The sequence below is a fragment of the Panthera tigris genome, chromosome A2 (assembly GCF_018350195.1).
Source record: "Panthera tigris isolate Pti1 chromosome A2, P.tigris_Pti1_mat1.1, whole genome shotgun sequence".
Lineage (NCBI taxonomy): Eukaryota > Metazoa > Chordata > Mammalia > Carnivora > Felidae > Panthera > Panthera tigris.
In genome coordinates, this window is record NC_056661.1 from 2,310,172 (window position 1) to 2,322,363 (window position 12,192).

A 12,192-nucleotide genomic window follows, 5' to 3' on the forward strand; every position below is an offset into this window, starting at 1 on the left:
GTTCACTCACTCACTCGCTCATTCCTTTGGATCCCAAGCCAGCACACCTACCCAGGTGCCCTGTGGCCTGTGCAAGAATGTCTGAGAATCCTATCAGCGTTGTGTGTTATGTGAATTTTGAACACAGCATGACCTACAGGCACTGAGATTGCAAGATTAGTGCCAATTCAAACCGCATTTGGGGAAAAATTAAATAAGAAAGGGAGAATGGGGGTGGTGGTGGTGGTGTTGGAAGTTCATTTTTTAAAGGGAATGTGAGGGGAGGCCTCCCGGAGGTCTGGTGACCTCTGAGTGGCTGTCAGGGGGAGACTATTCCTGGCAGAGGAGAGAATGGTTAGTGCAAAGGTCCTGGGGTAGGCAAGACCACGGCACACCTCCAGTAGGCATTTGCAAACCAGGCCAAAACAGAAATCTAGAATCCCTGGCCTCCTACAACCCAAACTCCTGAATTTTCCCACCCCCCCACCCCCGCTTATCTTTTTACCATCCCAAGCCTGGAATACCCACGACCCATTCCTACCCTGGCCTTGAAAACTTGTACCAGAGTCAAGGCCTCTGCAGTTCCCGCTTTTGGTGCTCAGACGCCGGACTGGGGGGGGGGGGGGGGGGGCGGGGGGGAGGGCAGTTGGGAAAATTCACTGACAAAAATACAGAGCCCAGGGCTTGGTGCTGGGTGAAAGGGGCCTGTTAGGTTTTCCCCATTAAGGGGGCTTGAAGCGTCCTTCGTCTGCCCTGCACGTTATTAACATTGAGGGGAAAACGTTATCAGCCCCCGTGCGAGGACCGGAATGAGTGCGAAAGATTCGGCCCCCAGCCCCAGCCCCACCCCTAGCCACCAGCCACTCCCGGGCAAGGCTAAACACGGTCCTCTCTAAACAATGCAACTGCACGCCGCCCAGCTCCTTCCCAGGTGGCACCCTCTGACCCCAAGCCCCAGACCCTTCTAAATATCCTCGCCCCTGCCCGGACCCCGAACTGCCCGCGGCTCTGCCCGCTGCCCTCCCCCCCCACAGCGGTACCGCGAGGGTTAAGCGGCGGCGCCGGGCGCGCTGATTGACAGCCCGGCCGGCGGCTGGGGCGAGCCGGCCAATCAGCGATAGCGGCCGTGGGCCACGTGGGCAAGCGGCCTCGCGATTGGCCAGAGCCCGCAGCGGCCGCCCGCGGAGTCCGAGCCCACGTGCAGCTGCTGCCCGTTCATTGATCGTCCTCGTGGTGCAGGTGGCGCCCGGCGGGGCGGGGCCGGGGCGGGCCGGGGCGGGGCCCGAGGGGTCAAAGGGCTCCGGGATGAGGGGGAGAACTGGAGGGGCGCTCATTCTCAGCCTGAACTTGGTCGCCCCCCCCCCCACGTCGCTTCCTTCTTGCTGTTCTGGGCCTCCGTCCTAAGGGAGGTGAGTGGGCAGGCGAGTCTCCTGGAGGACCCCGGAGGCCGCGGGGTTGGGGAGGAGGCTGGAAGGCTGGTGAGGGGCAGAAGCCGAGTAAAAAGGGGGCTTGGTGCCACAGGAGTGACTGGGGTGGAGAGCGGTCCCTTTCCTCGCGTCTGAGACGTCCTAATTCCCCTGGCCAACTCTTACTCATCCTTCAAAACCCCTTCCCAGTGATGTTCACCCGTGCTCAAATTTGTCTCACACTGTCTCAAAACTGAGGTTGAAGTTTAGCGTCGTTCTCGGGGGGTTCCCCCAGCCCTGGCAGCAGCTGGTAGGGGGGGTGTAAGTGTTTGACACCATCTCCCTCCCAGCCCATGGGATGAGGCCCCTGGATGCGGCCCAGCATCCGTGGGGGCAGCTGGAGGCCCCAGCGTTTGATAACCGAACACAGGATATAGGTCATGCAGGGCGCAGGTCAGGGAGGTGATGGGGATCCAGGCCTGGGTCCTCGAGGGGAGACTGGATGGGGGGTGGGTGGGTGCTGGTTCTGTCCCTGGCTGCTTGGCCTTCTGCCCTCAGGACCCGCCATCACTTTGTCGCTTTTAGAGCCTCCTGGCTAACGTCCTTGTGGCTACTGCCTGAAGATGACCTCTTGGGACCATCTCCGCCCCCAGGAGCACCCTCAAGGGCTGAGGCGGCCCCCAGGAACTTTGGTGAGGAGGGCCTGGTGAGGCATTTACCCCTGTGGGTGCTTATTCCTGGAAGCTGGGCTCAAACCTGGCTGTCCTGCTCCTGCTGGAGGGTCACGGGCAAGTGGCCAGGCCTTCAGGCTGGGGGCGCTAACCGGTCACACCTCCCGACAGGTGCCGAGGCCCTTTGTAAATTACACTTGCTTCTTATCCCCCGGGTGACGAACACATGACTGCAGCATCTCTGGTTAATATTTTACAAGTAGAAGCCCCTGGCTCCAGAAACGACCCCTTTCCAACAGTGTGGGCAAACTTTCTCTCCAGGACTTTGCAGAGAGTCCGTGTTTGAGACTTTAGGCCAAGCTGCAGAATGGGAGATACTCCCGGGGTGAGGGGGCTGGGTGGGGACTCAGGTGACCGGAGAAAGCGAGCTCCCCTGGAGGTTTCAGGAGGCCCCAGCCCACCCCCTGGGGGGCGGGGAGGGAGGCGCCGATGGGAGCTGTGGCCTGAGGGCGGCGGAGGCCGCGGTGCATCTACCTCCTCTCCCCTTCCCCAGGCTTCTCCAGAACTGAACTCCCCGGACGTCCTGGATCAGCTCCGGCGGCAGTTTCCCAGGTGACGGGCGCGCTCAGGGGCCGGAGGTCCCGCTGTGGCCCCCCGGAGGGAGAGAGCGTCCTGTCCGCGCTCTCGGTGGCCCCGGAGCCCCTCGCCCCAAAGACAGAACTAGTAATGGCAGGCGGGGAGCCTCCCTGGAGCCCGAAGCAAACGGAAAACCAGCAACAGCAATCCTGGCCCCCGCGTACCTTTTCGAGTTGTGTTGTTTAGCACGAATGTACTTGCCTCGATTGTGTGTTTCAAGACCTATAAGCGCGTGTCCCGACGCTGCCCCCAGGGCCTCCCCGGGCGGGGGCGGGGCTGGTTGGGGGGCGGGGCTTGAAGGCGCTTCTCACCGGAGGTTTTCTTCCGCTCAGGCTCCCCCCTCACCTGACGGCGCAGGTGGAGAGCACGTGCCACGCGGTGAGCCCCACCGGGCGGCCTGGCGAGCCGGGTTTGGGGACCCCCTCTCCTGCGCCTATTCCTGCTTCCTTTGGGCCAGTTTCTTCAAGGGGGTGCTTCGTGAATACTGGCCTCGCTGCAAAAGTTAGAAATTCCGCGCGTTTCTTTGGCTGACGGTTCATCCTTGAAGGATAGGTAACCGGAGCCCCTGCTCCTGGGGAGGGTATGCGCTAAGTATGGTGCCGTCTTCTAGAACTTTCTGCAATGAGAATGTTCTATATCAACGGCGCCCAATATGGCACCCCGCCGGCCACACGCGGCCCATGGAGAACTTGTGAGGAACTGAATCTTCAACTTGACTAAGTGTACACTCTTGACTCGTGGCGAGCTCCTTGGACACAGGGCACCTCTAGGCGGGGGGAGAGAGAGAAGTGAGCGGAGAAACCAGATTCATAAGCCGTAACCACTATAAAGAAGCCGGAAGATGATGGGGGTGGACGGGAGTAAAGATTTTGAGCTGAGATAGTCAGGAAGGGCTTCCTGGAGGAAGTGATGTTCCCTGTGAGGTATGGAGGATAAGGAGCTTTTCAATCCTGAGAGAGCAGGGAAGCCCATTCCAGGCTGAGGGTGTAGCCTGTGCAAAGGCCCTGGGGCCAGGGATGGGCCTGGAGGAGGAAAAGCCAGGAGGCCCCTGTGGCTGGAGCAGGGAGAGTGAGGGAGGAAGGCAGGGAGGGGACAGGGACAGGGGCAGGTGTGTAGGGCCTTGTGGTTCTGGGGAGTCTTTGAACTTCACCATGAGAATGAAATCCAAGGGTGTCCCTAATTAGCTCCCACTCTGTGTGGTGGGTCGTGTCCCACCTGATAGATGTAGTGACCAGAGAGGTAGGGCACCTTATCCAGGATCACATAGTTGGGGAGAAGCACGCACAGCCTTCGATTCCTGCTCTTGTCCGCTTCCATTGGCCACCCCACCCCTCCCCCACCTCGGTGCAATCCCTGCTGTTCCCTTGCAGCTCCAGAAGATCCGGCAGGGTCTCCAGGAACATCACGAGCAGGTGAGTGATTGATGACCAGGAGCTGGGCTGCGGCTGCCCCTCCTTGAAAGACAGGAAAAATGGGGGGAGAGACAGAGGCTATGACAGGGGCAGGTTGTGGGGGCCCTTGTGGGGCCCGTGGGGAGGACGTGGGCTTTCACCCCGAAGGAGGTGGGAGCCCTGGAGTGCTGTGGGCAGAGGAGGGCAGCCTGACCCGGAGCCCCCACGCACCCGCACATCGGAGCCCGTCCCCCCTCCCCGGCCTGCTCCCAGGTCCCTGCGTGGCTCAGAGGAGGCCAGGGTCCTTTTCAGTCAGCACTTTGCAGGTCTGGGTCTGTCACTTCTGCCCCAAAGGGCCTGTCATGTGCCAGGCACACCCGGATTGCGGCCTTCCGTGCGCCTGAGGGTTCTCAGGGCCCGGATCGCACATGAGCTTGGAGGGGGGGGGGGGGGCAGGTCTGCACGGGGGCCCGGGCTCCCAGCACAGGGCTCCGTGCCCGAGCCGAAGCCTGTCTTCCACTCCTGCCTGTCCTTCCGCCACCTGGCCCCTCTCTCCTGGGTGCTGGCAGGACTTTCTGCCTGTGCCAGATGTGACTGGCGGAAGGCCAGGTCCGTGTCTGCAACTTAGCAGGGCCTGGGGTGGGCAGTGCACAGAACAGGGAGAGACTGATGGGGGGGAGGGTGGCGGGGGGGCAGGAAGCAACCAGAACACGGTTATTCATTCAACAGCTCCTTATCCATCACCTTCTTGCCAAGTGTGGTTGCAGGCGCCAGGGAAATAGCAGAGAAGGACACAGACGAACCTGTGCCCTTGGGGTGATGAGAGCTTGGTAAACAAGAGTGTCGGGTGGTGAAAGCCGGGCAAGGCGCGGGGATGGGACTGAGCCGCCCAGGGGGACATGAGGGCAGGGGTGGGAGTGAGAAGGCCTGCTGGGAAGGTGACCAGGGAGGGAGTGCAGATGTCCAGGATGGGAGGAGCAGAATGGGCAGAGGACACAGCCGGTACAAAGGTCCTGGGGCAAGACCATGCCCGGGTAAGTGGCTGGAGCCTAGTGATGAAGGGACGAGAGGAAGGGAGGGGAGGTGGTGCAGGGCTGTGGGGGCCTCGGGGAGGACTTGGCTTTTCCCACAGGGTGGTGCCAGCCTTGGAGGGCTGCAGGCAGGGAAGGGCAGACCTGACTTGGGCGCTCATGGGCGCCCTTTGGAGGATGGACCGTGGGGGGCAGGGCAGGAGAACAGGACCATCGGGGTGGGGTGGTCACTTAATGCTTTGCTGGTGAGAACTAATCAGATTGTGGATTCGGGGGGATCCCCACGGCACTTGCTGAGTATAAGGATGTAGGGGACAAGGCCCCCGAGAGTTGCTGTTCAAGCCAGGAGCCCCCCTCACACCCACTCAGGGGAAGATCCCTAGAACCCTTGCTGGCCGCGAAGTCCCTCAGAAACTCCTCTGTCCTCTCCCCTCGGTCTCCCGCTCCCTGTTTTCCCAGCCTCCTCGCTGCACATTTAAAATCCCGAGGAGCGGCAGGCTGGCCCAGCCAGCTCCTCTCCCCAGGGAGGGCCGGCTAGCAGGCAGGAGGGAGCCGCTCTTTCCATGCTGAGTGCACTCAAGTGCCAGTAAATTGCGGATTAACGAGCCAGGGCGAGTTGGGGAAGGCTCCCCTGGGCCCGTGCTGCTGGGAGGCCCAGCTGGGGAACCCATCACCGGCTGCCCCAGGAGGCAGCCCCAGCCCACGGCCACGGGAGGGGGTCCCGCTGCCCGCCCCCTCCCTCACCATTCTGCCTGCCTGACCAGGCTCCAGATGGAAGCAGGTAAGCCCCGTCCTGACTTCGAGAAGTTGCCTCTGCTTCTCTGGGCCTCTGTTTTCTCATCTGCAAAACGGGAATGCCCGTAGCTCCTGTTAAATAGGACAGACCACGGTTGGCACCCACACCGTATTGCTTTATCGGCTCTCTCTCTCCATGGATCAGAGCGTTTTCCCAGGATTTTGGAGGTTGCCCTGGGCCAGACAACTCTGGGCGGCTTCTCCGTGCCCACCACGGAGGGGTGCGTGTTGTTGACGAGGCAGGGACGCTGCTGGCACAGCCACAGACCCAAGACCAGCTCCACGCCGTCTTCTCCGGGAGACCACGGGAGCTGGGTTGACATTAAACACGTGGCACCAGCCACATTTCAAGTGCCCGGTAGCCACTCAAAGCTAGCAGCCACTGCCTTAGACGGGCAGGTCTAGAATATTCCCGCTGTATTTAGTCTGGCACTGGACTAAATGTGGCTGCACTTTGTTCCCATCGAGGTCCTTATCTCACCACGGGGGGGGGGTGCTCCCCATCACGGATTCTTGGGAATAGTGGCCAAGAGGTTTGGTCTGCCCACAGCCCTGACGCAGGCACGTTCTCGGGACCCCTGCTTCTGGGGTCTGTGCTGTCCTGCTTGGCTGTTGAGACCTGCCTGAGACTGGAGGAATTGCGTTTTTAAGTTTATTTTGAGACAGGGAGAGGGAGGGGCACAGGAAGAGGGAGAGAGTCCCAAGCAGGCTCTTCCCTGTTAGCAGAGCCCTGACGTGGGGCTCAGACCCATGAACCGTGAGATCATGACCTGCCTGGGAATCAAGAGTCGGACGCTCAACTGACTGAGCCACCCAGGCGTCCCCCTCATCGATTTCTTAATACGCTTCCAACACTTAAGCAAACGCACATGTCCCCATGCAGAGGGGCAAATGTCCTGGGGTGAGGACAGATCGGATCCTACCTTCTACCATTTTATGAAAATGACTGTCCTTTAGGGTTAGGCTTTACCACCTGCTGCTGAGTTCTGGGTACAAAGAACTTTCTTCACACTCAGCCCGGTGCCGAGGGCTCTGTGTTACCACCAATCAATCCGCCCAGAACCATTCAAGGCAGGCAGTGTGTCCCCGCCTCGCACACTGAGGGACCCTTGCAGGAGGAGGTCTGCGCCCCGGGGCTGTCCAGCTGCAGAGGCTTAGCTGGGACACGTCTGCCCCTCCAGGCAGAAAACTTCCTGCGGACCATGGAGACCTGGAGTCGACCCCGGGGCTTCCAGCCGGAGGAGGTGGGTGCCTGGCCCTCGAGGTGGGGAAGGGGATGGGCTCGGGGCCAAGGGCGCCCCCTCCCACCCCTCCCAACCGTGTGCTTGCAGGAGCCCTCGAGCCAGGTCTCGGGTGGGCTGGCTGACCGGCACTCCTGGGGGCCCCCCAGCCCCGAGGCTTCCCCGCACCCGGCGCTCCCGACCCCGCCGCGCTCCGGTCTCCGGGGGCCACACTTCGAGGATGTCGTGGCCGCGAGGTCCTCAGACTGGCTCACGCAGCGCTCGGGGGTGGACGACGCCCCAGCCCACCAGCTGGACACGCCGGCATCCTGGGACTCGGAGCCCCAGCTCTGGCAGGACGTCCTGACCGAGCAGCTCTGGCAGATCTTCGCCGGGACCCACCATAAGGGGGAGCGGCTGCAGCACACACGTGAGCCTCCCGCGGGCGAGGGGCTGGGGGCTGGGGTGGGAGGGGGCTGTCCAGGGGCGGCACAGTTGAACCTTGTCCTCCTGTTCACACCCCCCCCCCCCCACCATCGTCCTAGTGACAGAGCAGGCGCCAGGCCTGGTGAGTGACTCTGCTACCTGGAGGGCTGGGCTTTTGGCTGGCGGTGATCTGGACTGGGCCCTCGGGCTGGGTGCTGGGGTCCTGGGATCCGTTGGGTCCTTAGCCGCGCATGCCCTCGGGGGACTCGGGACTTGGGGTTGTTGGCGAGTGCTGTCTATACCGCCTGGGCCTCCCTGAAGTTTCCAGGGTCTAAGACTGACCCTGGGCTGGTCTTTTGGTCTGAACTGATCGCCCCATTCCCACGGGCAGGAGAGTCAGGACCTGGGACCGCGCTACTCAGGACCGGAACCACGTATGGAAGACACTTTGGGTAATCCCAGTGCGGGGAGGGGGGGCAGCCTGCCCCGAGGACCCACACCCGCCACTCATCTGCTCTTGTCTTTGCCCAGTTCTCAGCCCACCTGTGCCCTCCCTCAGCTCCCCTGAGGGCTCCCACGAAGGGAGCACAGAGCCAGGCACCGAGGCGGACGGGATGCTCTCCCGAGTGGCCCAGGTGAGGCCCCAGCCGGCGGTGGCCTCCGTGAAGGCTGGGAGGGCTGGGGCAGAAGGAGCTGAGCGTGACCCTGGTCCCGCCCACAGGAGCCTGCTGGGAGAGCCCGCCCTTTCCTGAAGCCCATGTAAGTATCTGTCACTCTCCTACCTGCACCTCTGTCCCTGGCAGGTAGAGGGGACCAGGGATGTGGGTGTGTCCTCCCCTTCCCCACCACCGTATTACTGTCCTCAGTAACCAGAGCTGAGGGATCTGGGTGGAAAGGGGCAGCTCGGAGACCGTCAGGCCAGCATCACTGTCCCTCCCCACGTGACTAGCTCTGGCTTTGCAGAAAGGACTCCCATGGAAAGAGGGTGTTAGAGCTGGGTGCAGACAGTCCTGACCTTGTGGTCTGAGGCTGGGGGAGCCCAGCTGGGGACGAGAAGGCTACCTGGAGGGAAGGGGCATAACGGTTAGGGTCTTGATGGATGAGTAGGAGTTTGCTAGGATGGGGCAAAGCATTCCAGGTGGAAGGGGGTGATGTTCGGCTCTAGGAGAGGGAGAATACTTGAGGAGGGGACACGGGTAGCGCCGTGGGGGAAGCGAGGCCTGAGAACCCCAATGTCTGCAAAAGGATGAAGCTCCTCGGGTTTGAGGGGTGGTCCCCTCCGGGCGGAGAGGCTCACCAGTAGGCTGGTGCCCCGGGGCTTCCCCTCCCAAGATGCTGGGACCCTGAGGACCTTGACGACACGTGGAAGAGACCGGACGCCTTGCCCTGGCAATCCAAGAAGCGGGCCATCCCACACAGAATGCAGAAGGTGCGCACGCTGGAACACGGGGAGCCCGTGCTGGCCACGGCCGTCAGCAGCTTCGTGCGGCACGCCTTCACCTGTGGCAGGGGTGGCGTCAAAGTGTGGAGCCTGGCCAGCCAGGTGGTAGAGGACAGGTATCCCGAGAGCCACCTGTGCGTACAGGTGAGGTTGGGGCTGGCTCTGGGGGCGGGGCCTGCGGGAGCCAGAAGAGCCCCCGGAAGAGGACGAGGACGGTCCCCTGCGTCTCTGCCCACCACAGACCCGCCGGGCCTACCTGCGCACCTGCCTGCTGTCCTCGGACAGCACGACCCTGCTCGCGGGTGGCCACAACCTGGCCGGCGTGGGCGTGTGGGACCTGACCGCGCCCTCCCTGCACGTGAGCGGTGAGCTGCCCTGCGCGGGCCTCACCTGCCAGGCCCTGGCCTCCAAGCCTGAGGACAGCCTGGCCTTGGCTGGTTTCACGGAGGGCACAGTCAGGATCTGGGACCTACGGGACCAGAGTGTCATCAGGTGAGGCCTGGGCGGGGGAGGGGCGCGGAGTCATCCTGAAAGCCTGAGTAGGGATCCAGCAGCCCCAAAGCAGAGAAACCCCTGGACCACTTACGTTTGCATCCGAGAGCGTCGAAGGCCTGAGTTCAGACCGTGGCTGGGTTTCTTCAAAACCCAGTCCTGGCACTTTTGCCTGCCTCGGTTTCCCCATCTGTCACCAGGGTGTGGTTCGGTGGGGCAGGGGAATTCCTGGGGCTTAAGGCTCAGAGTCTCAGCCCTGACCCTCTCCCAATACCCCTTCTGGCCAGGGACCTGCCGGGCCACCCGAATGGGGCCAAGAGCATTGCTGTCAAAGACCAGAACGTCTGGACAGGGGGTCTGGACACCTGTCTGCGGTGCTGGGACCTGAGGGCTGCCAGAGAGCCTCAGGAGTACCAGTTTGAGTCTCAGGTGTGCAGGCTGGGAAGGGTCTGGTCGGCCAGGTAGTAGTAGCTGGGTCTCAGAACAGAGAAGGAGGTGGATGGGGGCTGGGGAAGGGGGCTGGATGGGACCCCACATCTCAGTGGTGCTGGCGGGAATAGGGTCGTTAGAGATGTTCTTCCCCCTCCAGCCCCAAGAGCATCAGACACTTTCATATTGTTTCAGGTGCTCATAGCCCCCTTTAGTCTCCGCAGTCAGCCCTTAAGGTAGAGGGAACCAACCTGCTTTACAGATGAGCAGACTGAGGCCCACAGTGTGAAGTTGCTCATTAGGCCCTCGAAGCCGGGAGGCTGGCAGGAGGTCAGCCCCCAGGGTGGCTCCCTGTGCCCCTGTCCACGTCTTGGGCCAGGCTGGGACCTGACTAGCTTCTTCCCTGCCGCCTGCCCCCCAGATAATGAGCCTGTCCCCTAGTCCCCAGGAGGACTGGGTGCTGGTGGGCACAGCCAATGGCCAGCAGTGGCTGCAGCCCACCCGAGGGGGCCAGAAGCACATGGTGGGGTGTAAGGACGGCACCATCCTGGGTCTGAAGTTCTCCCCCCTCGGTGAGTGGCCAGGAAGGGGCAGGCAAGTCCCCTGTGGTCCCCAGACTCCCACAGGATCCTAGCCCGCCTTCCTGACCCCTCCTGACCCCCCAACACCCTTCATCAGCAGGAACCACTCAGTGATGCTTTCCACAGAGGCAAGAGGGAGGTCGGGGGCCACCCCTGCGTCCCAGACCCCCAGCGGCCCTGCCCTCAGATGCCGATTTCCCCCCCAAACTGGTCCCTTCCGCCTCCTCCCAGGCCAGTGGTGGGTGAGCGTCGGGACGGACGACCTGGTTGGCGTCTACAGCATGCCAGCGGGGGCCGTGGAGCTCCAGGTACCCCGGGGCGGGGGGGCAGCGTTCAGGTCTGGGAGCTGAACGCAGGGGTCCCGATGCAGAGGCCCCCAGAGGGACCAGGCTTGAACTGCCAGCAGAGGTGAGGGGCGGGGTGGGTGAGCCCCCTCAGCTCATGCTGGCCTTCTGCCTTCCAAGGTACCCGAGACCTCCTCCATCCTGTGCTGTGATGTGTCCCCCAACAACCGCCTGATTGTCACGGGGTCCAGGGACCACGCCTCTGTGTACCAGGTCACCTACTGAGGGGCTTGGTACCAGTTGTCCTGACTTGGGATCCTTTTTTTCTTTTTTTTTTTGTACTTTTCCCCCAGCAAGGTGGAGGCGTAATGGTGGAGGGGTGTGGTGGGCGAGCCGGGTCTCTTCCGCATTGCGCCATGGGGCCGGCGATCTTTGTCACATGTAATAAAGCAACTGGAAATAGCAGAGGGTTCTGTGCGTCCCACCCCCCCCCCCCCGCCCCTGCCCCCGCCCGTCTTGCAGAGGTTTGAAAGGACTCTATCCAGCTGGGTCTCCCAGCCTTAAGTCCACGTTCACTGAGAATCTCCTCAAAGCCACTGACCGCCCTGTTGGGAGTGGGGGTGGTCGTGGACCGCTTCTTCCTGTCCCCTCATCTCCCGGAGACGGGTCTCCCAGCCATTTGTGCCATCGAGGGGTGGGGCTCTCCGCCCTTCCCAAGATGCCCTATGGCTTTAGATGGGTGCATCTCACCTGGGCAAATCTGGACATTTCTGGTCATCGTGACTGGGGGTGGGGGGCTATGCCTGGCACCAAGTGGGTGGGGGCCGGGGATGCTGCTCAGCCCCACGGTGCCCAGGATGCCCTCCCGAGAGTGATCGGGTCCCTCCCCCACCTACCCCCCACCCCCAGAACACAGTAGTTCGCAGCAAAACAGCAATTAGTCTCTGGCAGGCTTGTCCTCCCCCCATGGGGGCTCTGGCCCCACCTGCTCGCCCTGTCCCCTCCGGCATAAGCACCCCCAATCGTGCCAAGAGGTCTGCTTTCCTTAGAGAATTGTCCTCTCCCCCAAAAAGCACCTCCAAAACTCCACCAGGGGGACCCTGCCATCTCCCTCCAGAAGGTTCCCAGGGGCGTCTGGGCCTCCCACCCAGCCACCCACTCACCATTCTCCACAGCAGCCCCTAGGAGCTTCAGGAACACAGACGTGTTATGTCCCCGTCCCCGCTGGCCCACATTTCTAGGGCCTCTCTCTGCTTAAGCCTGGGCTGGAGACCTCGCTCCCCCTGTGGCCGAGGAGGAGCAGATTTCCCTCGATTTCCACCTGGCCGAGCGCCTTACCTCTGAGCCTTTGCACATGCTGTTCCCTGTGTACCCACAGTCTTGCACGACCCTCCCAGCTGGTGGTTTCAC

At 62.3% G+C, this 12,192-nt stretch overlaps 1 protein-coding gene across 4 annotated transcripts; it reads left to right on the forward strand.

Moving 5' to 3' along the window:
- Positions 1 to 1,340: 1,340 nt before the first annotated feature.
- Positions 1,341 to 11,244, forward strand: TLE6 (TLE family member 6, subcortical maternal complex member). 4 transcript variants are annotated; one of them, XM_042977254.1, is made up of 17 exons: positions 1,341 to 1,388; positions 1,971 to 2,077; positions 2,610 to 2,668; positions 3,025 to 3,070; positions 4,063 to 4,104; positions 7,091 to 7,153; positions 7,241 to 7,559; positions 7,675 to 7,697; positions 7,947 to 8,007; positions 8,087 to 8,190; positions 8,277 to 8,314; positions 8,888 to 9,140; positions 9,238 to 9,488; positions 9,776 to 9,917; positions 10,339 to 10,489; positions 10,730 to 10,806; positions 10,963 to 11,244. In XM_042977254.1, exons 2-17 carry the CDS (start codon positions 2,009 to 2,011, stop codon positions 11,065 to 11,067), a joined length of 1,803 nt encoding a protein of 600 aa, XP_042833188.1. In that variant the 5' UTR covers positions 1,341 to 1,388; positions 1,971 to 2,008; the 3' UTR covers positions 11,068 to 11,244. The 4 variants fall into 4 exon arrangements, 3 of the variants coding, with proteins under 3 accessions (XP_042833188.1, XP_042833189.1, XP_042833187.1); XR_006214421.1 differs by lacking the exon at positions 10,339 to 10,489 and having other exon boundaries at positions 10,963 to 11,051; XM_042977255.1 differs by lacking the exon at positions 10,963 to 11,244 and having other exon boundaries at positions 10,359 to 10,489; positions 10,730 to 10,805.
- The last annotated feature ends 948 nt before the right edge of the window (positions 11,245 to 12,192 follow it).